Source organism: Lepidothrix coronata, unplaced genomic scaffold, assembly GCF_001604755.1.
Source record: "Lepidothrix coronata isolate B3197 unplaced genomic scaffold, Lepidothrix_coronata-1.0 Scaffold91, whole genome shotgun sequence".
In the NCBI taxonomy this organism is placed as follows: domain Eukaryota; kingdom Metazoa; phylum Chordata; class Aves; order Passeriformes; family Pipridae; genus Lepidothrix; species Lepidothrix coronata.
The window spans coordinates 3,232,002-3,247,252 of NW_016690271.1; the positions used below are offsets into that span (position 1 = coordinate 3,232,002).

Sequence of the window (15,251 nt, forward strand, 5' to 3'; positions counted from 1 at the left end):
GAGCAGCTCTCCCTTAGCCCCATCCTCCTAAAAGCACAACTCTGTGAGCAGAGGGAAGGCTCCCTCTGAGCTGTTCTAACGATGTTCGGTGCGATCACCAGGCTGCTGCCAAGAAAAGCTACGCTCAAAACGACCAAATTAGGCAATTATTTCTATATATTTTAACTACTCTTTACTCAAAACTGCCTGGGGATGTATTTTTAAATGCACATGACCTTGCCTGGCTTGAGGAAGATGGCGATAAACAAATAATTGCAGCTACTTAATTATATTTATATCTCATCTATAAAAATGTCAATTATAACTTCAGAGATCAGCTCCAGAACTGAGGTTTTGGCAGCTGGACAAAACACAAAAGGCTATTTTTCTCCTCAGAAAAGCCTCCTCCTTTGCCAAGGCACAGCCAATATCTCACTAACAGCATCACTCCTGTCTCTTCCAATAAACACAACCATTATGCCAACTGCTTCCACCTGGACAATTACTTTCATGCACTGAAATCTGCTACATGGACACAGAGCAGACATGAAGCTCGACCCTCACTGTCCTCCTCGAGAGTGGAGCCGGCGGGAAGGATGGGAGAGCCCTCGTGCTCCTGGTTTTGGTGGGATGGGGGGCACAAAACTTTCAGTCAGAGTCCTGCGGATTCAGATCGAACCCCAGCCTTGGGCACACCAGTCTCCACGTGTCTGCAATGCCATGTGAGGGTGCCAGCAGCCTCCTGGTGCCCTACTCGAGGGCATGGTGGGCACCCCCCTGGAAGAGGCTGGTTAGAGACCCAAAGGGGTGCTCACCCACCATCCAGCCCCTGCCCGGGGCACCCTCCTCACAGGCACAGGGAAACAACGACAACTCTGCAACAACTGCGAGAACTGAGCAATCCCAAAGCTCTGCCACAACCAGCGCCCGTTCCCGGGAGATGCTTCAACCCCCAACACGGAGGGTGATGCCTGTATCCTGCAGACAGCCTGCTGTTCCTTAATTCTGTTTAGTTTTAAGATTAAAGAAGTCCAAATCACACGCTGTCACTTCCCTCCTCTCTCTGCTGCCATCCCGAGCCGTGCAAGAGGGTTAATTGATATGAAAATAACTCTGGGGGCTGGACAGCTTTGAAAAACACATAGTATTACACTCAATACCTGCAATTACAGCTTGGGGGATTCAATCACTCAAAATCTTGGGTTTTTTGCAAGTGTAAGACATGGGGTTGCGGTGATGCAGGTCCTGGACAGCTTCTGGGGTGGCTGATGGCTGCAGGCACACACCAACAACAGACGCTGGTGGGGAGCAGCCAGGGCTGGGACCGAGAGCACCCCACTGAGATGTGGAACCAAGCCCCTTCCAGTGCCTAAAGGGGCTCCAAGAGAGTTGGAGAGGGACTTTGGACAAGGGGGAATGGCTTCCCGCTGCCAGAGGGCAGTGTTAGATGGGATATTGGGAGGAAATTTTCCCCTGTGGGTGAGGCCCTGGCACAGGTTGCCCGGAGAAGCTGTGGCTGCCCCATCCCTGGAAGTGTTCAAAAGTCAGGCTGGATGGAGCTCTGAGCAATCTGGTTTATGGAAGGTGTCCCTGCCCATGACAGGGACTTGGAACATGATTATCTTTGAAGTCTCTTCCAACCCAAACCATTCTATGTTTAACGGTGGCAGAGAGGGGAGGAAGGAGAGCTGCTGAGCTGATTTATCAGGGGATACTCCACTCCATTTTCCTTTCCACAAAACAAACAGCCTGGAAGGGCTGAGCCCACTCCTTCGCCCCTCAAGTTCACAGACTTTGATCTAACCCTCCTTTCCTCCCTCTTCCTCCTCAAGCAGCCCACTGTGTCCTGCTTTGCTGGAAACAACCACCCAGGCTCTGCCAGGCCCAAGGGCACAGCACCCGCCCCGGCTCCACAGCACATTGATATGCTCCCTGGAGCTCCCCTCCATAATGAAGTCAGAAGGACATCATCATCCTGCCAGGCTCCCTCCACCCCTGAAGATCAATAACTAATGCTGAACTCCAGATTTTATCTGCACTTTGCAAGGGTAACAAAATAACACCACCCTCTTTTTTTTTTTTTCCTCCTTTCCAATTACTGAATCCTTTCAAGATTGACCAGTAATTTTCAGCTCTATGAAATTTTAGGCAGTGAAGAAAGTGATGAAAGTGATCTGCCAGAATGCTGGGAGAACTTTTGTGTGTGGTTTTCAGAGAAGTGCAGAAGTACAGTACAGGGTACAGAAACAGAGGATCATCAGCACTTTCTTTCCAAGAAGAAATGGCATCTTTACTAAACTGACTCAGGGATACTTGTCTTCCAAGTGCAGGTTCTTTGCATTCCCACTATCACAGCTCAGTGGCCAAGCCAGGAGAACCCTTGGAAGGAGATATCCCAGTGATCCTAGGCACTGCTTTACCTACAATACTCCAAAAATTAACCACCCCTTCAGTTAAATACTCCCAGATTTTGCACCCTGGCTTTAACATCACTGAACAGATCGGCATGAAACACAACAGCTCTTATTTTTCTTGTTTTCTTATTTTCCTTCAAGAACACCCAGGAACAGACACTAAAAAAGATGTCAGCAGAGGCACAGCCCGGCCAGCCTGAAGGCATTTTTAAGGTTATAGAATCATAGAATTGTCAAGGTTGGAAAAGATCATCAAGTCCATCATAGAGGCAAAGTGCTCCATCCAAGGCATGAAATTTTATTTTGGGCAGGGTTTTCAAGCAAGGGTGAGCACTTATGAAAACCCCTCTCTCTGCCTGGTTCAATCCCTGCATTTCCACCAACCAGTGCTGGTCCTGCCTGTGCAGGCAAGTTACACACTCCCCAAATACACACCAGGAGCAACACACACGTGCCAGAATTATGTCAACAAACCCTCTCAATTTGCTTGCAAGGAAATCTCTCTCTCCTCCTAGCAGTGAATTTTAATCCTTTTCCCCTCCCATGCCCAGGATGATTATTCCAGGCATAGACTAACAACAGCAAACCACAGCGGATATTTTATCTGCCATTTCTCTTTCCCGTGGCTAATTTGAAGATACAGATTGCAACCCACAAGTGGTTTTAAGAATTGCCATTAACACTGTTGCTGCACAGTACAGCATTTTAAATGTGCTTCCAACACAATCAGAACACCACAATTTGTAAAATCTGGGGTGATTTTATCGAAGATCGAGGCGGCAGAACTCGCTTCATCACCACAGCCCTGAGCCAGTTCATTAGCCTGATTAGCTGTAGCTACCTGTGCAGAGCAGGAAAAAATGCCAGAAAAGACTGGATAAATTCAAGTGTGAAGATCAAGAGGACTCTTACTCTGCCTTTTACATTCAATTCCTCCTTCCACCTGTACTTGGCAGAGGTAAAGACTCCGAGCTCAGACCTTTCTGCCCCTCAGCACTGTCCAGGTTTCACCCACTCACAGGAATTCTGGCTAATCCCAGCAAATAAGCAGCATTGTCCTTCAACCAGCAATGGGTAAGCCTGTTCCCTGGGATACAGCCTCCCAAACAGAGCTGAGATTCCTGGGGGCCAGAGAACTCCCTTCTTTACCAGGAGTGGGGAGGGAGGCTCAAGCAAGTGGGACAGACCCAGGTATGGAGTCTAACTCTGGTGGAGCATGGGGGTGTGGGTAACATCACCTCCACCCAAGGGCATTCTGGAGCCTGCTTATGATCTTTTGGGGCTCTTAGTTCCTCCCCCCTTAGTTCTCATGCAGGAGCTTATACCAGGATGCCAGTGTGGATCAAAATGTCATGGCTTTCATGTAGGAAAAACAGACTATAAAAAAAAATTAGCCAACAAAATAAATCCACAGAATTTCTGGGGGGAAAAAAAAAAAAAGATGATGTTGCCTCTCATTTTCAACACACAGTGGGGGGGAAAAGACCTTTGTGGAAAAACCAAAAGGTTTCACAGCAAGTAAGGTGCCCCCCACACCTGCAGCCCTCAACTTCAGCAGTTACAGACCTTTTCTCCAGGTAAGTCAGTGAAAAGGTGCTTCTGGAAGAGGAATCCGTCCTCTGGGGCTCATTACCCAGGTTCACACCTGATCACAGGGTCCCTGGCACACTGCTCCAACCTCCCCTCCGAGCACAGAAACGCTGAACCAGGGCTGTCAGAGCAGAGCTCAGCACCAGCAGAGCACAGACACCAACATTCCCGGTGCCCTCCCGCCTTGGGAAGTGCTTACGGCAGCACAGAGCCACTGGCGGGGGACAGAGCAGGGGTCACCTTGAGGAAGGTGGGGAGAGACAAACATCCTGCCTGCAGGAAGCACAGGAAGGACTCACACACCACTGCTCTGCTTTGATGTCCCTAGAGTCTCCTGCTCACCCCAGCACTGCAGCCCGGTCAGGGCAGGCACAAGGTGTTAGGAGAACACCAGTGGGCTGGAACAGGGCTTGGGCAGGCACAGCCAAGTGGGAACCAAACTCCAGGATTTGGGACATTTCAGCAAATGGAGACTGTGCCTGTCTGTCTCAGGCCAAACCTGCTGAGTGTGTCCCTGGCTGGGACTAGAGCCCCCCCAAAAAAAAACTCCATATCAGGCAGCTTTTAAATGCAATAAACAAGGTGCCAAGATCCTGAATGGAGAAGGGTATTTATGGCCTGGTTAAGGGTGGTTTTGCACAGATGGGTGGAAAATTCCCTGGATATAAAAGGAAGTTGCCGTGGGTTGAACTTTCCAAACTATATAAAAGTTTTGAACAGATCCCTTTTACACAGATGGGCACTGGCTGTTCACACACCTTCCCTGGCTCGAATGAGCTTATCTTCCCAAGCAAGTCTTTTGCTCGCTGTGGCTGCATTTTCCAGGGTATAACAATCCCTGATTTCAGAGAGGGATCAGTGCCTGGGAGGGAGGGAATGCTATCCCGGAGGCTTGCCTGGCTCACTCAGCCATCCAACACAAACCGAGTTTCTTGTTACAGCAAATCTCAGAGCCGTGAGTGGCTCAGACAGCGCTGGGAGGTCAGTCAGGTCTCATGACCCTGTGCCGACACAAAGGTGAGGCAGCTCCCTGGGCTGCCCCCGTCTCCCCTTCCCAGGGCTCCCATCCTGGCCGGGCACAGGCTTCTTCCCACCTTCTGGCAGCCTCCCCAAACCACTCAAAGCAGCCAACATTATCCGTGCCTCAGAGAGCCACCAGATCAATCCAGAGCCCCCCAAAGAGGCCGGAGTGTGAGAGGCCATGGGCAGAGCTGGCGCTGCCGTCAGCGCCGTCACACAGGGGCAGGAGCCAAACACACCACGCTGAAAATCAACCTCGGTCAGAGGGGGGGGAACAGGGTCCTGGAGCCTGTCCCTACAGCAGCTCCTGGTGCCCTGTGAGAGCCCAGGCACATTCCCTGCTCCCAGGGGGATGCAGTGCTGCCAGCACTGGCTGCCGGGAGCTCCGCGGCTGCTGCGGCGGGAACGCGAACGGCTCCCCGAGAGACGGAGCAGAGTCATTTATTTCCACTGAAAGGAATGGCCATAACAGTGAAAATAACCCTCAGCTCGTTTTCACAGAACTGTACAAGCGATGATGAAACCTCATCTCTCTTGTGAAATATATGGAGGGAAATTCCTGGAGATCCTGCTTGTTCTGAGCTACACCACCGGAGGACGAGCAGTCCTCACTCAGCTCCAGGATTCCAGTATGCCTGAAATCCCAGCACAGGGGTTATCACCTTAATTTCCTGGTGTTTCAGCTTAACTGGCCTTATGCCCAGCTTAACTAATGCCAGCCACCTCAGAACAAACCCACTGCTTCCCAGCAGCCTCAGCACAACCAGCTCCATGGGCTTTACTCTCTCCAGGGAGCCTGACAATGGTCCTCCCAAAGAGAAGTCATTGGACTGACCAGAAAAGCCATTTCTAACAAGAAAATCCTTCCTCTGCAACCTCTAAGACAGAAGAATTTAGCACCATGGATTTAGCCACCAAATCACCACGTTGACACTGATTTTTGGCTGTTCTCTCTTACCTCTATGCCTGTTGGTCGTCTTGTCAAACATTAGCATGGCGTCCTCTACCTGCAAGACAAAGAGGGGAGATTTGTGCTTTAACACACCACTGAGGGCTGGAACACACGACACACACACCAGGACGGGGGACACGGGCAGGAGCAGCCTCCATGGAGCAGATCTCCTTGATTTCAGCCAGTCAGTTCCTCGTTTTGGAAACCTGGTGCTTTCACCCCCCATCCCAGTTGACACCTGATCCTAAAGCAGAAAAGCGAACACTAAAAGTGTCCACCCTAAAAAGCCAAATATCTGAGCAGTTCTTCCATCTCACACCGATCCCTGGCTGTGCCTCATTTCCCTTTTGTAGGGAGATAAGGAAGGGCCAAGAGAGGAAACGTGGATACAAATCAAGGCCATGACTTCTCCAAAACAGAGTCACTGTCTTGGTTGAGAGTTAGGAGGTTAGAAAGAGGTACGAGCAGGGTAAAATCTGGTCAGCCAAGTAAGGTATTCAGAGGTTTTCAAAAGGACTTTTGAAAAGCTGGAGGAAAGAGGGGAGAGGGAGGAGGGAGAAAGTTTAATTCGCATCAGGCTCGGCATTTCCACTTCAGAAGAGAGATGACTGATGAAACGTATTGAAGTGCAACCAAATTGCTTTCAACTTTCATTAGGATTTGCATGATTTATTCCACCTCCATTTAATCTGTGCAGCCACACCTAAAATTTTACACTTACTGCAGGAGGATGTTGTGCTGGGGTTGATTTCCCAGCATTATCACACTTTGAGCTGTTGCTCTGAGGCCGCAGGAGCGGGGGCAGGTGGGTCCCACGCACCACCAGACACGTCCTGGGCAAGCTCCGAGAAGAAATTACAGACTTGCAATTCCCTGTTGTAAACTCAAGGCTGATGAAAACCTGTAACCACTCAACTGCAGAAGGTGTTGCAGGAAGGGAGAAGATCTTTAAGGAAAAGGTTTTATCCTTTACAAGTCTCCACTCCTTGCCTGGGGGATGGGCTTGGGATTTTTTGTTTGCTTGTTTGGGGTTTTTTGATTTTTTTTTTCCCCACCAGTAATTTTTAGGTACTTACTTGTGTTTATATTCTGGCTTTCTATAAATCATTTGTTTTAGCTAAGTGAATTACAATTCAGTTACACACTCTGCTCACTTCACACAGTGCCACCAAAGGGTCCACCTGTTCCCCCAACCGTCCTCTTAGGCAGGGGACAAACATTCAGCCTATGACTGTGCAAAATTACCATCTCAGCCTTGGCTGGGCAGAGAGAGTTTGGGAAGGTGGTAAAAACAAAGCCTGAACTTCTCTTAACTACAGGACAGAAATATTTTCCAGGAAATAGTGAAAAGATACAGCGCAGCAAAACCTTACATGATACCTAAAATTCATCTGAAAACCTGTCTCTGGTTAACTTGTTCTTAACTTTTCAGTCAGAATGACTTTCAAAGAGTGTTAGTGATGGACTGAGGGGGTGCAGAACAGCAGATCTCCAGATCCCCATCATGACTGAGACCTAAAGACGCTGATGCACTGAAAAATCCAAAGCGCATTAAGCACGGAGCCGTTTGTCCCTCTGTCTGTCTTCCCTCTGAGGAGGAAAACTCACCAGGATGAGCAATCCCAGGAGGGAGATAAGGACTGTGCTGCCCTTCACCCTGCCACCGCTGCTTATCTCTGCTCCACGGCTACATTTGCTCAGCAATCTTTATTTTTCATTCTCACAGGTCTTGGCCTCACTGGAACCAAAAATTACATGTTGTACCTCCTGCTGTTTCCTGGGGCATCGCAGCTCCAGCCCCTGGACCCGGTGTGTGCCACCCACCCCCTGTCCCCACTCCATCACTGCTGCAAAAGGTTTAACCTGGGACTCTTCCTGTGTAACTTTTCTGCCTCAAATCCCATCCCAGAGCCCAGAGAGCTCCTGGATGACCAGGAGCAGAGACCCAGCAGCCAAGGGAGGTCCCATGTGCCCTGACCAAGAGGCTGATGCTGTGTGTAGGCTCTCCAGGCCGGACCCACACTGAAAGGGCTGTCCTGCCAAAATGACACCTCCTCCTGAGAGGACATTACTGGGGACTTCAAAAAGCCTGCTGTGTTGGTGTCAGGGGGAGAAGCCTTCTCAGATGAGGCTGTGACTCTGCCCTCACTGTAGCATGGCTGTGTCTCAGCCCAAGGTCTCCCAACCCCTTGGGTTCAGCTGCAGCAGCACGACTTGAACCTCTTGTGCAGCCACATCCTGCTCCTCCAAGGGCTGCCAGGGCAGAGGAGGGACTAGTCCTGGCACCAGAACTGAGCACTGAAGGGTGGGGAGCTCTGGGTGCAGCTCCTGGCTGCACTGGGATCTGCAGTTCCATTCCCTTCTCCCACCTGTCCAACGCAACACGTCTCCCCCACGGATAGACGGATAGACGTCCTCTGGGCAGACACCACTTTGTGCCATGTGTACCAAGGCCCCCTTCCCTGGAATGATGATCTTGGCAGAGATCTTTTTTATGCAAATAAATCCCTATTAGCAGTAACAAGCACAGGCTGCATGGACTAACCCTGCCTGGGCTAACCCAGTAGGTTTCCAGTGTGCTGGCTGGGACCCCGGGGAGCACAGGAATCCCGGAGCAGGCGCTTCGCCCCTCCGGCACTGACCCCTACTCCTGGGATCAGGCCCGGGCAGCAGCCCCCTGCAAAAGGGTCAGCCCTGCCAGTCCACAGATCAAACCTGCACGGGGGAAGCTGCTCTGCAGCCGAGTTCAGACGTGGCCCGTGTGTGCCTTGAAGAAAAAATAATCAGTGGGGTGTTCTTTGAGCCAGCTGGTGCCCTTTCAACAATGTCTAATTGGTTATCTTTTCTCTTTCCTAAGGTCAGAACATTTTATCTCCGTCTCTGCCCTTTCTGAGCTTACCCCACCCTGCGTTATTTTTTAGGGCAGCCATTGTAGCAGAAGAATAGCCTCTTTCCTCCATAGTCCGGTGACACAATGAGACTTCTTGAAACCTCCTGAATAGATAAAGTGCAGCGGCAAAAGGAAAATTCTATTAACGCTTTGCAAAATAAAACATCTAAGAGCTGGTTAGACAAGCAGGAGAAGAAAAATCAATATGGAGAGGGCGGCGTGCTTAGAAAAACTTTTCACCAGTCGCAAAAAGGTGGCGAGGGTATGGGAGGGAGGGGGGGGAAGAAACTTATTAATGCAGAAAACCCATCAATGGTATGGAAATCTGGCAGAACAGCAAGAACTCAAACTAGAAGAATTTGAATATACAAAGGGCTGAATAGAATGAGCAAACCACACTGCCTCACACACACAGCCCGTTTCTCACGGTTCTCTGTGAAGCAAACACAAGCGGCTTGTTCAAGTTTTCATCAAGGAGAAATAAGGGACACAGTCAAGGTAACCGGCAGTAAACCCTGTAGTAAGCAAATTGATCCCTGTTTCAGGGGAAGGGAAAAAAAACAACCCACAGCCGAAACTCAAGTGCATTCAGGAGCTGTGGCTGCCCAAGTTAACCCCCTCCTCCAACCCGACGCTCCCGCGCTCGCCCAGAATTTTAAAGATGCTCAACTGCAAGTTTTCCGGGTCTCAGCTCAAAACACGCAGCTCACATCTTGCTTACAAAAGAAAAGGAAGGTTTTTCCAGGGATAGAAGCGAGACTGGAAGACAGAACTGCCGCCTGCAAAGCTTGGCCTTTACCCCACGTGCTGCCAGCCAGACCCTCGGCCAGCCCATTCCCGGGGCACAGCAGAACCAGCCCCCAGCAAAGCCCTGGATTCCCCAGTGCAGGTGTGGGAGGCTGAGCCACCTCCACCCAGCACACTCGGGAGCCAGCTGGCAACCCAAAACCTCAACCTGGTTTAGATGTAGTATGGCTTGATATGGAGGCTTAAAGGAGCTGCTTAATCTGGACTAATTCTGGCCATGAAGTGAGAGTGTGTTACAAAATGAACAGTCTTAGCACTTGTGGTAAATCAAAAGAAGAAAACAAAGCCTTTCCAGCGAACACCGGTTACAAACGGACACTTCAGCCCCACAGACTCCCCTGTCCCAGCACAGCCCATACATACAGCCAATGCAGACCCAGTTTCTTATATAAAGCCCAACTAATGGGCTTCAGTTTATTTAACTTCTTTTTTTTTTTCCAATCCACTTGGGGCTCTGAGAAAAGGAAGGGCTCTACCACTTCATTACTCACTGCCTGGAAGGAGGAATAGGGGAGAATAGGAGGATAGAAAAAAAACCTGGAGGAGCCAAAGGCTTTAATAATCCTAACAGTTCTCAGGGTTATTTAAAATATGCCCAACCACTTCACAAAAGGCTCCACGGAGATAAATGTATTTGATTTTCTTCCACTTTAATGGAGGCATACATTTAAAGCAACAAAACCAGGGTGACCTAAATAAAATGACTATTAATTGTGCTCAGAAAGGCTCTGAATTTAATGCAAGTGATCTAGCCCAGGAACACACAGCATTGTCCAGTCACAGCTCCCACTTTCCTCTTTGGGATTCTCAACTCCTCTGTTCCACGGGGCAGCAGGAGCTGCTCAGACCCAGCACAGTCCATGGCTGCTCTCACTGTAATGAACAGGCTGAGTCCCCTGCAGAGCCAAGCAGTGGTTCCAGAACATTCTGGAGGATGGTGCTGCCACCAAAAGCACGGGTGACCAAACCAGGATGTTTTTCTGGAAAACTTTACACCTCATCTTGTATTTCTCCAACTGCATGATGTGCACATGGACCCAGCAGACCCAAAAGATGCTCCATGGACACACACCTTGTGAACCCAACACTCATGTACAAGGGGCCTCTGTGCACAGGAGCAACACCAGCCACCATTCCACATCTCCACGTTCTGTTTTTTCCATTTGAATCAAGGAGGAAAACCTCCACAATGGAACTACCATAACTACACCGAGTGGACATACAGCAGTCTTTATGCCTCACACTCCTCATCCAGCCCGGGGAGGTTTTTCCTGATCCAAACCCTGAGTTTCTGACACATCCAGAAGAGGTCAAGATGCTCCTGCACTCTCCCTGAGTGTCCCCCCAGGATGGAGGGGTTGTTTCCAATGCTCCCAAGCAGATTTGGCACTATGTTCTCCATCCCTCCAATGTAAAGAAGAATTAGGGCAGAGAAATGGAATTACACAGGCAATGGAACACGGGCAATTCCAGTCGGGTCCAGGGAGGGAAGGAATTACCAAAGGATGACATTCAACCCCACACAGTTGGGCTGTGCTTCTACTCCCTCAATCCCCGACTTGTGAACTTTACAGATCTATCACTTCTTCTGGTCTCCCAAGAAAATTGTGCTGGATATTCTGGTCTAATTCCTCAAATTATTTATCCACACTGCACAACTCCTCCAATATTTTGCTTTCTGAAGCAGAAAAACCTCTTAGCTGCTAGTAAACTGTCAGGTGCTGTTATTTTAAACGCGTGTGTGAAATCTAAGCGCTGGCAACGCGCTCCTGCAGATTTACAACCTCCCCCCACATAAATTAAGACAAATGCCTATTGCACGCCAGACAGTTTGAAATGGCTCTCCTACACCAGGCCTCTGGGCTTGACTACAACAGAATTAAACAGAGAAACAAACACTTGAACCTCTCCCCCTCTTTCTGTCATGCCCACCTCCGTCCTCCCCACGCGGCTCTGTCCCCTGCCCAAAGGCACCCCCAGACACCCCTGATCATCACCCAGGTGCCTCCAGCACTGTGCCCCAGCACACCAGAGCACACCACCCCAACCCAGGGCGTGGCTGCTCCCTGTTCCACCACCCCATCACGCTCATCCCATCCTGGCCAACGCTCCAGGGAGCAAAGAGGGGACCTCCAGGCTGGAAGCACTACTCCAGCCCCATGAGGTAGCCCTGGCTCCCAGCTGCCTGCTGAGGGATTCACCTCCTCTGCAGACCAGGCATGATTTGGGTCGTGCTCCCAGGGGGCTGCAGGCACAGGGAGGGTTCCCTGGCTGAGCAGTTCCCAGTGTGCCGTGGTGGCTGACACACTGTGCACCGTGATAACAATCAATGCCACACTGTGCAAGCACAAATTCCAGTGCTAGCAATTTTTCCCCCCCAGCAGTCAAGGCTTTAAAAAGTCTTCTTCAGCAATTATAGCTAATAAAACTACAATTTTATTCAACACACACATATCATTGTAACTAATTTTGCTCCGTCAGGGCTGAAATTAAAACAGTCATTCAATCACATTAATCTCAGGGCTTGCTCACCAGCCGTGACATGGCAAAGAGCATCTCCAACACTTGCCAAAAAGCACCGTGGCTACTGCCGGACTTCAAAATGCTCCTGCAAATCACGAACATGTTACTCAACACTTACTCTACCAAGAGGGATGTAAGAATGACTAATGCTCTCCAGAAAAAACAGCTTTCCACAGCAGGACAAATTAAACATGACTCCATAGACGATTTCTCATTAATTCCTTCTCTGGCATTAATAATATGAAGTATTGATGAAAGCAAAGCTCTGCCATGTTCACATCAGGTTATAAACCATGTGAGGACTCTAGGAGTGCTCCTTTACCTGCTGTCTTGGTTGAGAGCTTCCCTGGTCTCCACCAGATTTCCAGTACACATTACCCAACACCACCAACAGGGAAGACAAGGTTCTTGCAAAAAAATACCAAACCAAACCCCAACCAACAAATGAACAACTCAGAAACAAAAAGACACTTCTTTCTTCAGCATCAGGGGCTGCTGTGCCACTGTAGTACCCGCAGCAGAGAAGGGGATGAGAAGAGGAAGGAAAAGAAGGCAGACCGGTCCCATTAAGGGTCTTCTACAGCAGAGTGGCTGGCACTGGATAAACTCCCAGGGACATTTCTCCCAAATGGATAATACACCCACACAGCCAGGACCAGAATCAGGGAGAGGCACTGGGGTCCCTACAAGAAAATGGGACACAGACCAAACCACTCCGGGAGGCAGCTCATCACTCCTCTGGGCACAAGCAGCTCCTCTCCCGCAAGGTCGCCCTCATCTCCCAGTTCCCTGAAACACCAGGTACTGCAGGGCTGCCTTTCACTATGGAAATCAGCTGAAGGCAGCAGTGACACAGAGAGCCAAGCAGGCCACGGGAGCTGCCCTGTCCCGGCCGCAGGGCACGCGCTGCTCGCTGCGCTTTTAGGGGACAGAAAAGCTGCCTCGTCAGAGCAGAGCAGAGCAGAGCGAGCCCCGGGCCGGGTGATCTCTGCAATCAAGTCCTGCAGCAGCTCTAATTGCCCAGAACAATCCGTGCCCGCCGGCACACGGGCAGCTGTCCCCTGGGTCTCCTTAGCTTGACGGAAAATAGGTTCCAGGGTTGCATTTCTGGAATGGAATAGGAGAGTCAGAGGAGCCGACACGAGGTCACGGCTTGGAGAGCGCGCGGGAGCCAGAGAGACACCCCTGGTCCTCCAGCCCTTCTCCCAGGTTGTGCTGCACCTAATGAACCCCCAGCTGCACTTCAGTGCTCTGAGATCCTGAGGGAAGAGGGTACAGGGGGTACACACCCTGCAGCAAGAACCTGAGACTCGACTCCATGAGGTCCCTACAAGACACAAACCCCAAGGAACGGGCTAAGAACAACTCTCCAGATGCTGTGCTGTTACAGCTCTGTGTCCGTGGAGAACTGCACCAACAAACTTCAAATCTCACTGCAGAGGAGCAGAGTCTCGCTGAGAATGGGCAGAGACGTGGCACTGCCCAAAGGCTCATGGCCTCGGTGTTGCTGGGGACAAAATGCCACTATCCAGGACCTCCCATGTGCCTGAAATAGCTCTGGATGGTGACAGAGATGACAAATGTCATATAAGCAAAGCAAGGGCTGCCACAATGACCCATTTTGTATCACTGACCTGCCTAAAAACAGATGTGCCACACCAGCTAAAATCAGTCATTCAATCTGAAACTGGGGTTAAATCAAGAAGCTCCCGCTGCCACCCTTTGCCAGAGAGGCAAGAACAGAATCCAGTTCCAAACATCTGCTGGAAAGCATCCAGACTCCCTTACAAACATTTAATTCACCCTGCCTCAAAACATCCTTGTGTTTTACCCATCTAACAGACAAGGAAGAGGGTGGGACTACAAGGGAAATTGAGTTACAGGCATTTTAGTGACCCACACATGGCCCCAGAGCCAAGCACCATCCTGGAACTCTGCCTTCCCTTCCCTGCTGGCACCAGGAGATCCACCTCCCACACTCAGCCTTCTCCATCTGTTTATTCGAGTCCCCCATCTCCCTGTACCTGTGCACAGGCACATACCATGCATCCTTTTCTACAAACTTCCCCAACAACTGAGTAACTTTGGAACAAGGTTTTCTTGTGGGATCCACAACTGAAAGAAAACCTGAGCCCCATGGTCCTGCTCCAGCCCTGTCCCCTCACTGCCTGCCTGAAGGAGTCACCACCAGATAAAAACCCAAGGCAAACCCACACAAACTACTTTTTAAACACACACACCATAACCTTAAGCTACACTTCTGGTGCTCACATGGGAGCTGTGGGGCTTTACAGGTTTAAGCTTCCGATGCTGAAAGGCAGGGAAACTTCTGCTCTTTGGAAAGCAAACGCCGAGAGCTCCAGGTAACCACATCACTCAGCTGAAGCTTAAATATATCAAATATCACAGGAGTCGACAACACTAAAGCTCGAGGGAGCTCAGCTCCTTTACTCCCTCAGGTGCTCTCAGGCCACGTCTCCCCACCCAGGTAAATGCCCGGAGGGGGTGTGGGCAGGGAGAGGAGCCCTCTCCTCCTGCCAGCAGGGCGATGCCGTGGTGGGGACACAGGAGGAACGTTGCTCCTTCAGCACTGCAGCCAGCCAGGTGCGAGGCGCTGGGTGATTTTACTTTCACGGAACATTAGCCGCCGTCAGCAGAAATAATTCTTCCTCCCTTCACGGTGCTCGTTTGCATATTAGCGCCGCAAAGTTGCAATCTGTTTTCTTTTCCAAACAATACTTTGGAGGTGCTGCCCACCAGGCCCGGCCAGCGCCGGTTTTGGAAATGCTGAGGCTGTGTCAGCCCCAGAGAGAGAAGAGGCAGCTTCCTCTCCTGATGGGTTTTAGCCACACCAAACAATATCACCACCTGGAAAGCCAAATTTAAACACAGGTCCTCCTGTCTGGCTGCAGCAAGAGGGACGTTGTCATTTCATTTAATTACAGCAGCCCTTCAGGCTCTGCCTCTCTCCTTGCTTTGCTGCAGTTTTAGATTGGATATTAGGAAAAAAATCCTTCCCTGGGAGGGTGGTGAGGCCCTGGCACAGGTTGCCCAGAGCAGCTGTGGCTGCCCCATC

The 15,251-nt window shown here is 50.4% G+C and overlaps 1 protein-coding gene across 13 annotated transcripts in view; it reads right to left on the reverse strand.

Annotated features, from left to right (window-relative positions):
* Positions 1-15,251, reverse strand: part of MSI2 (musashi RNA binding protein 2) — a 221,682-nt gene that overhangs the window by 80,844 nt on the left and 125,587 nt on the right. For all 13 annotated transcript variants that reach the window (XR_001875920.1, XR_001875921.1, XM_017821648.1 and 10 more), the window contains exon 7: positions 5,962-6,010. Coding sequence is in view for 11 of the 13 variants with exons in the window: in XM_017821648.1 (XP_017677137.1) it covers positions 5,962-6,010 (49 nt within the window). In the remaining 2 variants the exon portion in view is untranslated. The remainder of the gene's footprint in view (positions 1-5,961; positions 6,011-15,251) is intronic.